The sequence below is a fragment of the Fusarium poae genome, chromosome 4 (assembly GCF_019609905.1).
Source record: "Fusarium poae strain DAOMC 252244 chromosome 4, whole genome shotgun sequence".
In the NCBI taxonomy this organism is placed as follows: domain Eukaryota; kingdom Fungi; phylum Ascomycota; class Sordariomycetes; order Hypocreales; family Nectriaceae; genus Fusarium; species Fusarium poae.
In genome coordinates, this window is record NC_058402.1 from 2,816,735 (window position 1) to 2,832,181 (window position 15,447).

The 15,447-nt window shown below is 49.5% G+C and overlaps 5 protein-coding genes across 5 annotated transcripts; 4 read left to right on the top strand and 1 right to left on the bottom strand.

Moving 5' to 3' along the window:
• Positions 1–493: 493 nt before the first annotated feature.
• Positions 494–814, top strand: FPOAC1_010967 (uncharacterized protein; the record flags this gene model as incomplete). Its single annotated transcript, XM_044855354.1, has 1 exon — positions 494–814. The coding sequence occupies one exon, from the start codon at positions 494–496 to the stop codon at positions 812–814; it is 321 nt and encodes a 106-aa protein (XP_044702667.1).
• Positions 815–1,366: 552 nt separating this feature from the next.
• CTF1BETA (Cutinase transcription factor 1 beta) lies at positions 1,367–4,647 on the top strand (the record flags this gene model as incomplete). Its single annotated transcript, XM_044855355.1, has 5 exons — positions 1,367–1,609; positions 1,690–1,718; positions 1,892–2,148; positions 2,440–2,951; positions 3,004–4,647. The coding sequence occupies 5 exons, from the start codon at positions 1,367–1,369 to the stop codon at positions 4,645–4,647; spliced, it is 2,685 nt and encodes an 894-aa protein (XP_044702668.1).
• A 3,160-nt stretch (positions 4,648–7,807) lies between these two features.
• On the top strand, positions 7,808–10,717 carry FPOAC1_010969 (uncharacterized protein; the record flags this gene model as incomplete). The annotated part of the gene is made up of 1 exon (XM_044855356.1): positions 7,808–10,717. One exon carries the CDS (start codon positions 7,808–7,810, stop codon positions 10,715–10,717), a length of 2,910 nt encoding a protein of 969 aa, XP_044702669.1.
• Positions 10,718–11,350: 633 nt separating this feature from the next.
• FPOAC1_010970 (uncharacterized protein) lies at positions 11,351–13,406 on the bottom strand (the record flags this gene model as incomplete). Its single annotated transcript, XM_044855357.1, has 2 exons — positions 11,351–12,339; positions 12,392–13,406. The coding sequence occupies 2 exons, from the start codon at positions 13,404–13,406 to the stop codon at positions 11,351–11,353; spliced, it is 2,004 nt and encodes a 667-aa protein (XP_044702670.1).
• Positions 13,407–13,842: 436 nt separating this feature from the next.
• Positions 13,843–15,129, top strand: FPOAC1_010971 (uncharacterized protein; the record flags this gene model as incomplete). Its single annotated transcript, XM_044855358.1, has 2 exons — positions 13,843–13,859; positions 13,920–15,129. The coding sequence occupies 2 exons, from the start codon at positions 13,843–13,845 to the stop codon at positions 15,127–15,129; spliced, it is 1,227 nt and encodes a 408-aa protein (XP_044702671.1).
• Between the last annotated feature and the right edge of the window lie 318 nt (positions 15,130–15,447).

Below are 15,447 nucleotides of genomic sequence, written 5' to 3' on the forward strand. Positions count from 1 at the left end.
TCGACGCCCTGGTGGCTGATTTAAAGTGAAAAATAGAAAAAAGAAGAGAAGCAAAGGAGCGCAGGAAAATGTCAAATCCCCATGCTTGTCGAATTTTGATTCAAGGTTTCAGAGATCTACAAGTGCTCGTATTTGTGCAAGTAAATCGACAACTCAACGGTGTGATGCATATTAAATACATGCCCAGATTCGGGAAGCGAGGCTTGTACATAATCCAACAATCCAACAAGGTGCCGACTGGTTTTGAGTTCCTTGAATTGAATGCCCAGACTTGAGGCGCTTGGCCATGTGATCCCAGACTTGAAATTTAAAGATCCATGACTATCAATTGTTTGTTCTGATGTTAGTCTACCCACAGTTCATGCTTACATCTCTCTTGGCTTGCCACAATTCAAGATAATTCTACAAGAATTCACTGTCATTATGCACATCGGGTAGCAGTTCCCCCATGGCCGATGGAAATCCCCACAGAGCACCCCAATAACCATTGCCAATGTCACGGTCACCTCCAGAGTGTCTTGTCCTGTCTTGTGGTGGGTTAAAGAGAGCAGCGTTATGTACCAGCTTGGACCCAGGTCTCCGCTTACAGTATCCATCATCCAAGTTCCTCGCTGTGGGTTCGATAGACCCACCCTCTGACGAGCCCTGTCCTCTGCGCTCAAACGCCATCGACACCCTTACCCAGAGCTCAAATGCCTCGTACATTCTTGTACCGTACACGCCCTCCTCCACTTGCTCTTTGCTGATGTTCTTGACCTTTTTGACTCTTTCATCGATCAAACTTGTCGAGTCCCGCTTCGTGACTATAGACTAGACTAACCAGGAGAATATAATAACCATCCACACCCCCCACCTGCTCCCCCCGGATTTCCATCCCCTTGGCTTCATAATCTTCCCGTCCTTACCTCACAAGACAAGACATTTGTTCTTGTTCTTCCTTGACCGTGACCCAAGTCCTCTTTCCTAGATCTAGGGTATTGGTCATTCACCTCAACTCGCACTCCAAGTATTGATGTCGATATTTTGAGCTTGGTTTCGCACCTTTACAGACTCATCTACTCTCCACTCATCCGTCTCAAGCAAAGGAACGATTACGACAAGATCTAACCAGCAATAAATCCAATTGAACTTCCACGACAACTACTCAAAACCATTATTCAAACAAATCTCCACTCTACCGCTCGCATTTTGTCATATCGGACATTCAATGATTTATAGCTACGACACCTGTCGCCTCACTCCAAGTTAATCTTGACAGCCTTACTTCCGTCATATCCGAACACGTTCAATTCAAACACCTGCAACACTGGATACGACACTGCTAATTCTACACGACGCAATTACTCACAATCATACCGCCGCAAACATGGCTATGACAACAGAATCATCACAAGGCGCGGCTGCTCCTCCATCGCCGACGTCAACATCAAAGACGGCCCCTGAGAAGAACAGTAAAAAGCGCTCCTCACCGTCAGGCGACTCAGATCAACCAGAGAAGATCACGAAGCGACGCGCTGCCCGCGCTTGCGTGTCGTGCCGAGCACGAAAAGTTCGGTGCGACGTTGTTGAGGGCGCACCCTGTGGAAACTGCCGTTGGGATAACGTCGAGGTACGTTTCTCGATCTCGATTGTTGACCGCCAGAGTCAATTCAGTTCGGGTTTTGAAAGCAGTGACTGACAGTTGAGCAGTGCGTTGTCCAGGAAAGCCGAAGAAGAAAGTGAGTGAATCTCCTGTTTGGTCACGGATCATATTCCGATGGACTCCTGTTCATCCAACTGATTTCTGGTATAACTGGAGATCATGAATCAGGAATGCATCATGCAAAAAAGCACAATCGAATCAAATTGAAAGTTGCGTTGAGTTTAGGTCACTAACGATCATTACCTACAGGAAGAACCTCTACACGGCCAGCACCGCAGGCCAGTCCGTCTCCACAGAAGCCCAGTTGCGCTGCAAAACAACTCCATCAGTCAGCAACCCCACAGGCCCAAGTGCCAGTGCCAGCAACAGCGCAAATCCAGGCATAATAAGCACAGCCGATCTTCGACGACCAAGCAGTGGCTCAGTTATTTCATCAAGCAGCATCGACGGACCCAGCACTTTTCTCAATAGCTCCGCACTCGACAGCCATGTCCCTCACATGATATGTAAGTTTTTCTCCCCTGCTATTGACAGCGATACGTTGCGCTACACCTCTGGCCTTTAACCCTCATTTTCTGTGCGCTCCGCTTTGTCTTAGCCCTCTCAATTGGCTCTTATACTTTCTTTTTTGGGGGGTCATATCCGTTCTCCGCATTTTCAGCCGCCCCCTGTACCCCACTGACCATATGGGACCTGGACATCATGTTTACGCTTACTCGCTCGATTGCACCCCTCGATCACATGGAAATTGGACAAGTTGCAACTTAGAGGAACTTTGGCTGACCACGAGACCTTAGATCAACGATCTGGCTACCGCCGGGACTCGTCTTCCCTCAACAAGGTGCACCCAATAGAATCCAGCGCTCATCGTTCGTCATGGTCCAGTATTATCCCAGATCCTGCCTTCTTCGATTCACTACGCAACACTCATCTGCTCGGCTCCCTTGACGAGAAGGAAATCCCAAAGCCTCAGTTTCCTTCGTTTTTACGACCTCTGCCGAACAAGATTGCGCCTGAAGATGTTGATTATCTGAAGATCAAAGGTGCACTTTCAGTGCCTACCTTGCCACTGCAGAATGCCTTACTACAGGCTTACGTTGAATATGTGCATCCTTACATGCCGCTTATGGACTTGAACTCCTTCCTCGGCGTTATCAGCAGCCGTGATGGTCAAAATGGCCAGACCAGTCTCTTCCTCTATCAGGCCGTCATGTTCGCAGCGTCAGCGTTCGTTGACATGAGGTACCTCAGAGAGGGTGGTTACACAACGCGGAAAGCAGCCCGCAAGTCCTTTTTCCAGAAGACAAGGGTGGGTGACAAATCCGACCACATGGTATTGGCTTAGACTAACCTGCCAATAGCTGCTGTACGACTTTGATTACGAGTCAGATCGCCTTGTGCTTGTGCAGGCACTGCTTCTGATGACATACTGGTACGAAACGCCAGATGACCAGAAAGACACATGGCATTGGATGGGTGTGGCCATTTCACTGGCACACACCATCGGTCTTCACCGTAACCCCGGATCCACGAGTATGGCACCAGCAAAGCAGAAGCTCTGGAAACGAATATGGTGGTCATGCTTCATGCGAGATCGTCTTATTGCACTCGGAATGCGACGTCCCACACGTATCAAGGACGAGGACTTCGACGTTCCCATGCTTGAAGAGAGCGATTTCGAGATCGAGATGCTCCCCGAGAGCAACACTGTTATCCCGAGCACCTGCGCATTGGTTCGCAACACTGACATGCAGCGAGAATTGGCTACTATGTGCATTGCCAAGGCCCAGCTCTGCGTCTGTATCAGCCGCATGCTCAAGGCGCAATACTCTGTCTTGATCCGGGATAAAATGAAGCCGGAAAACACTACCAACAGCACAATGATGCTTTTCCCAAATAAACAGCTGGATAACGTTGAGAGCGTCACCGAGGTAGATCACGAACTCATGGCATGGGCTGAGTCACTTCCGGCATGCTGTCAATACCGTACCCTGACACCTTTGGATGTCAAGGACGGACGATCGACGGTTGCTGTGCAGCGAACACTGCTACATATGGTTTATTACACCACCATTTCAGCTCTTCACCGTCCTCAGTTCTTGCCATCGTCGCCTCTCCAGGCTCCTACAACATCTCGACAAGTCCAGGATATGTCTCGATTGCGAGTGCGCGATGCCGCGATGCACATCACGCGAATGGCCACTGAGCTCCATCAATACCGCTTGGAGCGATTCTTGCCTACTACTGGTGTCACGGTCATCCTCCCTGCTATGATCATCCATCTCCTTGAGATGAAGAACCCTGCTCCTCAAGCTCGGGAGCGTGCCACGCGGGGATTCCGTCAGTGCATGCGAGTTATGGAGAAGCTTCGGGAAGTGTATGCAGCCGCCGACTACGCAACTGGTTTCCTCGACGCTGCTCTCCGCAAGGCTGCTATCGACATCAACTCTAGCGTTGCTCCCTCTACGTTGGCCATGATGAAGCGCGTGCCTATCGAGTTCAGTGCCCAGACACCACCCCCCGAGAATGCGCCATACATGACCGCTTCTGAGTCGCTGTTCAACGAGAGGCCCAAGGAGCCTCAGCCTGCAGCAGCAACGCCTACTATGATGCCACCAAACACTGTCAACGCTGCAGCTCTGGAGATGCCTACACAATCACCACCCACAACGGAGATGGATTCTCCTGCCGCTGGATTGACACCCAGCGTCAGTGCTGGCTCCGAAGAGATTCAGCTGGATGTTGGCAACATGGACCTTGATTTCATGCAGGGTCATGATGAGTTTGACTGGAACGCTGTGGCCGGGACTGATTTCGACGTTGACCAGTGGCTTCAGTTCCCTCCCGAGGGCGTCAATAACCAAGACGACAACTTGATCGCTGGCGTACTGGGCGTCGAAGAGCCTACCATGTCTGCCGAGCAAGCTCTGACATGGGCCATGAACGCTGAGACAGACACAGCAGCTCGTCAGCCTGAAAACCGCGACATTACCGCGTCGGCATAGAGCTCCAAAGCTCTTGCTGCTATATTCACATAACGTTGGATGGATGGCTTTTTGTATTGGGCGTCATATTTAGTTCTTCCGTTACCTGGTGTACATGCCTGCACTGCATTAGAGACGGGCGTTTTTTGAGCGCAGGCCCCGGCCCTAGGTGGCGTATGTTTTTTTTTTCTGGCGTGGAAACGATGGGCTTGTCTTGGATATTGGTTGTGTTTCTGGATGGCACGAACAAAAAGTAACGCTCGACATGACGGTTAATGAACACATGGACTTTTTTGGCGTTGGATACAGACTAGGAAGAGACGCCTTCAGGGGCTCGATGTCTCTCTTTGATGGTGGGCTTTTACGTCGCCCTTTTTAGTTTAGTTAACAGAGAGGTTGATGATGACAAAAGTTATATTTGACTTTGAGCATTCTTGAAGTCGATATGAATTTGTTTGAATATTGACTTTTGAAGATTGGAAAAGCACCTGCCAAGTCATGACTTTGTTCGAAGAATGTGATTAAAATATGACAGAAGCTGTGCTGAGATGGAATGAGGCTCGTAAGCTGATGAACACTGGGTCCAACTATCTAGATAGTCAGATACTAACCCACTGCGCAACAACAAGAGTCAGTGTGCTGCTACTGCGGTTGTTACTAAGGCTTTGTGAGGACCATGGGGCACAACGATCTGCAATGCCCAAGAACGTGTCCAACCTCAATTGCCAACAGCTTTGTGCTGCAGCGGGGCGGCGTAGCTGAAAAACATGTCAATGTCTCACCAGGAAGACCCTACTTACAGGGGAGGGCCATGGAGCTTGAAAAATGGGGTAGATGGATGTTCCTAGTTACAGAAGAGCTTGGGCTTTGCTGCACGGCATACTGATAGGTATCAGGGAACTGTAGCAGATTTAGAAAAAGTAGGAGTCAAAAGCAGGACCAGTAGAGTGCAAAGCAAAAGCACGCGAAATTGGACGGCTGTTGTGGATGGCGTGTTGGGTTTGTTGACATTCTTTAATTACCGTCATGACGGCTGATATGGTGACGATTGACAGGGATGGGTAGCTAGTCCCGAGCTATGAGCTATGAGCAGAGATGGGGTCTGTGGTGATGAAATGATTGGCACGAGAGAGACAGAATGCGCCGGATGGAGAAATGGCTTTCATAGGAATGGGATACGCAAGTTAATAAGTCTTGAATTCTTTTATTACACTATTTCAATTGTCTTGAACTAACGTTGAGTCAAGTTAGTCCAGGCACAATCACTTATCATGTGCTGCAGATCCAGACACTATTCAGGAATAAAAAGTAAATATGTAATGGGAAAGTCTATATGAACCTATCTAGGTATTCATTCATAACTCTCCTGCCACCCCCTGGTCTTGTTGTGCAGGGCAATCAAGCTAAGTCTTTCGCTTGGTCGTCAACCGGGTATCTAAAGCGGATCATTCAGGCCAAAGCGAGATCTCCTTTTTTAAGTTCTTTTCTTCCTGCAAGCAAGTTTTTCTTTCGGGTTTCTCTTAGTCTAGTCTTGGCTTTGATGAGCTTGTGTGGGAGGTGACCAAGAGCCGGAGGAATTGTGATTATGGGGCCAAAACCAGAACAGGCGAGATGAGATGAGATTGAGGCGAAGGGCAAAGTGCAAAGGAGGGGAGGGGGTCCCTTTTTATTAATTATACATGTACGGATACAGTTGCGTTACTATGTATAGGTAGTTGGCTGGGTAGTCAATAGGTAGTACGTATGTCAATCATGTTGCCCTTGTCGTGAGGGCTCATTTCTTCCTCCTTTCAACCAACCTAGCCTATCTCATCTCATCGACTGAACCTTGACCAGACATCATTTCTTTTTCTTTTCCCATTGAATATTCTGCGACTATGGTTATTATTCTCTGTCTACTTGGCATCTGCTTTTTATACCTCATCCGTCAATGGTCGTTTTATGCTTCTATGCCTCTTCATCATCCCTGAGACTCTATCTACATATTTAATCAGCTGATACACAAAGTGGTCACAGCTTCAAACAAGCAACAAAGCTCTGTTCATTGCATAGTTCCAGCAGAAAGCCGATGAGCTTGGTTCTTTAACAAGCCATTCCTTGTTTCTTTCTTCATCATTCTTTACTGTCATATCTCTAATTCGTTCATTACATTCTCGACACGCACTCTCTCGTCATTCGTCCACTTTTCATTGACGATATCTTGACCTAATCCGGCTATCACATAAGTTGCAACAGCCATTCTATCACCAGCTGACATCTTGTTGACTTTGAGCGACGTCAAATCTACGATTATCCGTCTACCCGTTTTGTGTCTGTCTGTTTGTTTGTCTTCTGTGCTCGGGGCGTACGGAGCAATCGATCAAATCAATCTGCAACCTTCCTTGGCTGCCACTTACCACGACGAATCAACGAACCGAACTGGATTTAGGCCGTATTAGTTTTGGTTTTATTTAAAAAACCAGGGCGCTAAACACCTGGACAAACTCCATCGTCCAGCGTAAAACCTCACTTATTACAGGCTTCTCAGCTGCAGCAGGATCCACGACTTTGCTGCACCGCGACGGGACCTGACCGCGACGTGGCCCGCTCTCCGTCCACTCAAGAACCTCCGATCGAGACCTCAACCTCTACTTAATATTTACTACTCCAACCTCTCCGCCAGGTCAATTTTTGACCGCCATCTTAGCATCGGCGATTACTTCGTTTCTCTTTCGCTCCCTCATCTTTCAGAGTGGCCTAGCAAAGGCCCTCTTTGTCGCTCCTTTTTTAAACCTCTAGTCGACTTGTCGACCGATTACTTATCCCTACTTTGCAGTAGAAGGCATCTGCGTCAGCAACCACTTCACCTCTTTTAAAACACTGAGTTGTTTTCCGACCCGCATTGGCATCCTTGCTGCATCGAACAAGTATCTTCACGTCATCCCACTACCAATCAGACCTAAGAAAAAAAGAAAGGAAAGGAAAAGAAGAGAAAGAATATAAAAAAAAGAGACCTAACGACTGACGGCGACCAACTTGACGACTCTTACGTATCTTCTTCTTCGACATGGGCATCAAAACCATCACTGTCTCCCGCCCTATCGACCTGTCCCCAGGCTCCTAGACAGATCATGATTCTACGATTCATCCATCCGACCCCCATCTGTCTGTCTGCTGGATAATAGAATTACCAATAGTAGCCATGAGCGATACACCTACGCAAGTCGCCAGGCATGCGCGCCATGCCCATGCCCATGCCCATACCACTTCCACTTCGCCGCCCCCGAGAAACAGAATTTCCGATGATATACTTGCCAATCTCGGTCCGCGCAATGTCGTCGATGCTCTCAATACCGCTACCGGTGCCCTGAGGGCATCGCTCGACAAATTTTCTACCACCGATCGAGAATTTACTATGCGAACCGCCCTTGCGTCGCACGCTATCTGGGTATGGCTCGAGGAGCTACAATCTTGGCCATGGCCGTCCGGGTCAGGCTCTTCCGGTTTTGAGATACCCAGTGAGGAGGAGCGTAAAAGAAAAACGATGCAGCTCTCCGTGCCCGAGGAGGGAGATGACCAATGGATGGGGAGTTTGCTAGCTCGAGACGTATCAGCGTACGACCGGAGGGTTGCTGATATTCAACGTGATTTGTCAGATCTTGGTATCGAGGATATCAAGACACACATTCGCATGAACCATATCGATCCAATGTCCCGGCCAGGCACTCCGCTCAACGAATTCAATGCAGCTGCACAGCTCTCACGTTCCAGCTACAATCGCATGGAAGACCACACAGCGGTGATCATGACGATTGTCATGCATGCGCTACCCGTTTTGAACAACCTGAGACGTTTATTGCAGACCTGGGACCTGCGCCTTTGCGCCTTACGCCGTGTTCCAACCCTACTGCTGGCCTTAGAGGATGCTGAAGTCGCTCTGCAATCCGCTTTCAAGGCTATTTCTCTTCATACAAGAGATACGCCACAAAAAGATGATGGTTCCTCACAAGATTCGACGCTTACGAGAGAAACTTTCGACGTCATGAAAAAGCATATCGAGCAATTGATTGCGCGTCCGGGTCGATCTCTTGACTATATGCTCGACTGCTTAGAAGGTCTACCCGACACCCTACCCGGGGACTGGCTGGACCGTATGGAAGCTGTCGAGTCGAGTTATAGTGACTGGGTTGTCGTGTGCGAAAAGAAGATCCGGGAAACTGAGCGGAATACCCCTGCACAACCTGACCCACCACCACAACCCACAGAACCTCCACGATCGCCATCACCAGTCAAACAAGATACAGAAGCTAAAGACCCTACTGTACTTGGTGAAAGTGTGGTCGCCGATGAATCCTATAGCGATGACGACACCCCTATCAACGCCAGCACGGGTGTTTTGCCGATCCCATTGCTTCTACCGCCCAAGATAATCAGGAGCGAATTATCTGATGATGCTGGCACATCCATGGAACCCATCAAGTCCAGAGTTCCTTCTGGCTTGTCCGAGGCCGATACTATCGTGCCCGGATGGCACAAGAGAGATAGTTCATCAGAAAGTGAACCCGAGAGCCCACCATCATTTCTTCCCATCCAAGAGGTCGACGAGTCCTTTGAGGAAGAAAATGATACCTTTGATGGGGCTAGGGATGTCATGCCCGGCACACCTAAAGCACCGATACAAAGTATCGAGCAGGACCTGGTCTCCCCAACAGACTTGACTCGTACCCCTGAGACACCTGATTTCAACTACAGCTTCTCGCACGACTATGATCGAGAAATTTCCCCTGAACTGCCACCTCTCCGCCCTCTACCTCTGCCCCGACCAAGAATGGACCCAGCTCGACAGCTTGCCGTCCGTTCATCAAGCATGAACTTCGCAGCCTTGTCTAGCGACCCCCCTGAAGTATCTGGCTCTCCAGATCTGCCTAGAACTCGAATACGCGAGGCCGAGTATTTCCAAGCAAGCCCGCCCAGTTCCCCACCTACGGACTCAAGGTCGGCTCCCCTTGGTAGCCCTTTCCTAGGACCGGACCGTAGTGTTGATGACCTCGACATGTCGCCCATGCAAATGCAACAAATAGAAGAGTCTTTCGAGGACGAGTTTGATGACTCTTTCTCGATCTCGGAATATCCTACTGCTTTTGAACATCGACCTAGTGCCGGTGACCAGCATCTCCAACAGCAAATTAGCGACATTATCAGTTCCATACCGGCAAAGATCAAGCTGTCTACCGAGCAGTCCAAGGTGAACCTTAATCCCCCGGACTTGCAGTTACCACGTGTCAGGAAGAGGCCCTCTATCGAACCATTCCGAAGGAGTACATCAGGCCTCTCCTCTACCTCTAGGGCGGGCACGCCTTCATTTACACTTTCACCGGTAAAGAACAGCAGGGTGCGAAACCGCGGACACTCTGAGATTAAGGTGTACCATCTGTCTAGATCGACTGGTGAAGCTCCGATTAAACTCTTCATCCGGTGTGTTGGTGAACAGGGAGAACGAGTTATGGTTCGCGTGGGTGGTGGCTGGGCCGACTTGGGTGAATACCTCAAAGAGTATGCAAGCCATCACAAGCGACGATCTGCTGCAACGAATGCCAAGGTAGAGGTCCTTCCAGAATCACCCAATTCGCGAAGAACCAACGTCGGCTCGAGCCCTGGAGGTAGACCCCAATCCGCTGTGGAAACGTCTCCCATGTCACCTCTATCCGTCCGTAAGACGCGCCGGAGTGTAGGTGCCATGGGCAGCGAAACACCTCAGCTGGGCTTTGGAACACCCGGAGACGAAGGCCCTTCCGAAGTCTTTGGCCGCTCGAGATCGAACTCTCACCTCAGCTGGAAAGAGGATGATAGTTCTTTCCTTGGACTTGCGGGACCTACCGGCAAGAAGGTTGAGATGAGCGAGGAGAATAAGGCATGGGTCGCAAGCGTTAAGGAAAAGGTCAGAATCGCTAGTACCGGTGAACGAAGAACATCATCGACAGCCAGCCAGTTTGGAGAACTTGGCAAAGTCGGTGGCACGAAACGACTATTCCTTAAGTCTGAAGACCGCAGAGAATCGAAGGGAGGCCGAGAGTCGAGAGGAGGTCGCGAATCGCGAGGAAGTGTCAGATGAAGTTGACATGAAGCTACGAACACCTGAGTCTCGCTCTTTTCATTTACGCATACGCATACACACACTCACACGCATACACCTTTTTTCACCTACGAACCTACCAACGTGAGCAGTAGAGCATACCACAACGCCTTAACGGGGGACGACTTTGCTTTGTGGAGTTGGGGCATAACTGGCACTCATGTCCTGCATGAGCATATCATCTGAATTTATTTTTTTCTTTGTTATTACACGGCACGATCTTCGGGGGCGGAAACGAGGAGGAAGTAGACAGTCAATACCCAAATATTTTCCTTTTTGTCATGAGATTATTATTAGTTTAGAGCATCTGACACGTGAATGACATGTATCGCAACAGAGATTTGTCCTGGTCACATATTTGAGACGGGCGCGGTCATGCTTGAATCGATTCTTAATTGTGTTGCTTAACAAAAGAAATGTTCATTTTATACCGTAGCTGTCCTTAACGGCAAAGACATGTGTCGTATCATAGCTTGGCCTAAAGCCTATCCATAACCAGATCCTTCCCTGCCAGACCCAATGCACCCGTTTCCGATGTCCGTCTTTTTGTACCTTCTCAGTACGTTTGTAGCCGATCCTGTTCTTTTTGATATTTTATGTTCTTGTTTTTATTTAGTCCTCTTCAGCATTCAGCTTGCGAGCGATACGTCGTTTACCCTTGCCCCCCGCGGGGTTACCCTTAAAGTGCTTCTTGCTGGATGCCGTTGCGACCTCCTTGGGATCGAGGCCGTTCTCGAGAGCGACCATGGTGCGGGCCTTTCGGCCTGACAGGTGCTTGCCTGCTAGAGGGTCTGCCTTGCCTTGGTCTGAATATTGGTAGTTGAAAGGCTTGCTAACATGACCCTGGTTGTTACTAGGTCCGAAGAAACCCTTGTCGATCTTCTGGGACTTGGGGCCAGCGGGAAGAGGAACGTCGACGGTTGAGGCCAGGTCGACAGCCTCATCGTCATCAGCAAGGAAAGGCTCGCTGCTAGCTGGGTCAACGACAGAGAGCTGGTTCATAGCAGCGGACAGGGCAGCGCGTCGCTTCTCAGGGAGATGCTCCTGATCGTAAAGACCACGGTTGAAGTCGGCAGCATCGTCGATTCCAGGAGGTGGTGAAACGAAGAGTAGCTTTCCGCCCACGTAGTCCTTGAGAATGTAACGAGCAGCTCGAGACTCATCAGGTTGACCAAGACCTTGGGTCTGGAAACCACGGGCACGGGCATACGAGCGTAGAAACTCGCTAGCAGTAGGGATTCCGGTACCACCCTCCTCGATGGCTCGAGTGCGGATGTGAATACCATAGATAGCCTCAAGGAAAGGTTGGGGAACTCGTTGAGTTACAAGACCAACGGGGCCCAAGAACTCACGAAGCTGGTCGATGGGAAGGATACCGTTGCAGACAAGGTCGGCTTTGGTGGTGGCAAAGTTAGGGAAGACGAGACCAGGACAATCGCAGAGGACAACATCTGGGCTGAGGTGGATGGTCTGGAAGTGCTTGGTCTTTCCTGGTGTCGACGAGACGGATACCTTCTTTGAGCCGATAAGAGCGTTGATTGTGGACGATTTACCGACGTTGGGGTAACCGACCAAACCAACTTGTAATTTGTGATTCGCGCCTGTTGTCGAGTTAGTGGGAACTCTTGCATGATCAGTTGCGAGACTTCTTACCTGCGTCTGCGGGAGCGTGCTTCAGGAAAATACCTTCCAGCTCCTCGACTGTCAAAATTTGTGTATCAATCTCGTCTGCCTCCTTTGCAGCCTTGGCTTCTTGGTTGATTTGAGTCTCCTTGGGCTCATCATCGACCAGAGAAACACCTTCTTGCTCTTGCTGACCACTACTCTCTCCTTGCTCCTCTACTTCTTCTTCAGTAGACTCATCATCCGAGCCTTCGAGATTTCTCGCCTCATTTTCTGCCTTGGCCAACTCAGCCGAGAAGAAACGGTAAGCGATGCCTGCCTCCGTTAGGTGCTTTGCCCAAGCCATGCGCTGCTTAGGCGTCATCATATCTGCCTTGTTGATGAGGAGAAGGTTCTCCTTTTTGGGGTCAATCTCCTTGACGTAGTCTTCGAGATCCTCTGAACGGAAGAGTAGAGGGTTTCTGGCATCGACAATCTGGACAATAAGGTCTGATCGCTCGATAACTCGCCAAAGTTGTCGCCAGACTTCCAAGTTTCGCTCAAAGGGTGTCATGAGTAGATCGTTGTTCTCTTGCAGCTCAGCTAGGCCGCGTCTCCAATTCAGGAAGCTCTCTCGCTCTAGCCGGTCGAGCTCTTCGGGTGTTGTTGTGGAATCCCACTTGGGTCTTCGGGGCACAGAGAGTCGACCCTTGTGCTGCTTGTGCTTTCCAAGAACAGCCTTCTCCTCTTGCGCTGAAAGGAGGTATGGGTTCTTCTGGTCTGTGTGGATGATCTTGACGTTGTTTGTCTTCTCAGCAGTGAAGTCGGTTCCCGCCAACTCGGCTGTGGCCAAAAACTCGTCGAGATCGCCTTGCTCCGTGACGGAGCGCATCTTGACCCAAGCCGCATCCTTCTTCTCGTTGACGAGATATTGCTCGCCTGTAGCGTGATTCGTTCTTGTGATGGCGGATGTTCGCTTCCTGTCTGTTCCTTTGCCTTTACCGAAACGATCGTTCATGAGGGCGTTGCCCAGGCCGACCGAGTTCTTGGACTTTGCCAGAACCATTTTAGCAGTTTACGTTGAGATATGGTTTGGTGCGCTTTTCGTCTTTGGAATACGAGGAATCTCTGTTCCAAGGTACTATATTTTAAATGAGGGTATAAGTGTTGTGTAAAGGTTTGGTTTGAGTTGAACTGAGAGAGGGCTGTAGCGATCAACTGAGTGTGCCCCGCTGATTAATGACTGTTTCTTGGAGGGGCAAATGGAATTTTCGGGGGTCTTTGTCCGTATATCAATTACCATGCTCACACTGTAATTTGTCTCAACACAATTAGGTTCTAGACTGTGTGAGTCAACTTGCAGGGTCATGGATAACTGTGGATATCTCGATAAGCATTTTTTTCGTCACCCCGCTAGAATTTCTGTACCCAGATGAGTGTGATTGAAGCCCAACACCCTCGCTCGTCTCACAACCAGATTCTTGTCGCTTCAAATCGCCAAGATGCCTCGAAAGTGGATGTAAGTGTAGAAATGATGGGATCTGTATTTTGACATAATTTACTAATACGTTTTTAATAGCGACAAGAAGTCAGCACAGCACTTTACGCTAGTGCACCGGCCGCAAAATGACCCCCTCATCCACGACGAAAATGCGCCTGCAATGGTGCTCAACCCTACCCAGACCAAGAAGGGATTCTCCAAGTCAAAGGACTTAGATGATCTCGCTTCCGAGCTTGGTTACGAAGCCGAGGGTGTCCGCGCGAACGAGGGTGAGGCAGCCAGCTATGGCGTCTACTACGACGATACCGAATACGATTACATGCAGCATCTGCGCGATCTTAACACTGGTGGTGGAGAGGTTGTGTTCGTTGAGTCTACAGCCTCCACAAACAAGGGTAAGGGAAAGCAGAAGCAGTCGCTCGAAGATGCGCTGAAGAAGCTGGATATCGAACAAAGTGCAGAGGATATTCTCGATGAAGATATCTTGCCATCCAAGAACCTTGCAAGAGCCACATATGAGGCCCAGCAGGACATTCCTGATTCTCTCAAGGGATTCCAGCCCGATATGGACCCTCGTCTGCGAGAAGTTCTCGAGGCTCTGGAAGATGACGCTTTCGTGGACGAAGATGATGACATCTTCAAGGAACTAGCCAAGGATGGCCGAGAGCTGGAGGACTACGAGTTTGATGAGGCAGGGTTTGAAGAAGACGACGGTTGGGAGTCGGATGCTACAGCAAAACCCACCAAGGAGTTCAAGGACGACCATGTGCCCCAGCTTGTGAAGCAGATGGAGCAACCCGAAGAGGGTCCCTCTCAGGACTGGCTTGAGGACTTCAAGCAGTTCAAGAAAGATCATAAGGGCACCAAAGCACCAGTTGCGCCATCACAGTCCGAGATGCAGTCGATGTGGACAACCACCACAAATGGTGGCCGCCGCAAGAAGAGAAAGGGTGCCCTTACCGACAACTCGAGTTACTCCATGACTTCCTCATCTTTAGTACGAACCGAGCAGATGACCCTCTTGGACGCAAGATTTGACAAGATCGAGGAGGCATACAATGAGGACATGGATGATGACATGCAATCAGTTTCTGCTGTGTCCACCATGTCAACTGTTCAAGGGCCACTCCGTAGTGACTTTAACGGTATCATGGATGACTTCCTTGGAAACTATACCAAGCCTGGAAAGAGAACGAACAAGAAGAACAAGGCCCAAACAGGCCTTGAGCAGCTGGATGAGATCCGACGGGGATTAGGACCTGCTCGAATTCGGGGTCGCATAAGGTAAACGACGATTCAGTGCGAAAGGGATAGAACAGATCGTCAGGTGAATCTGTATGGGATACAAAAAAAAGGAGTTTAGGAGTAACAATTACCAATGAAACAATTTAAAATTTCCTCTTTAATTGATATCTCTGAGCCGCTATTGCTAAGTAGGTACCTACCTACCTAGGTATTCAATTTGTTTCATCCTTCTTTATTGTCCTATTAATGCACGTCACGTGTTGGGTGGGCCATGTCGCAGACGAAAGCTCCCCAGAATGGGAACTAGCTTGATGGGCTCAATTCTACCTCGAGCATTCACTAACTAACCACCTATTTTACC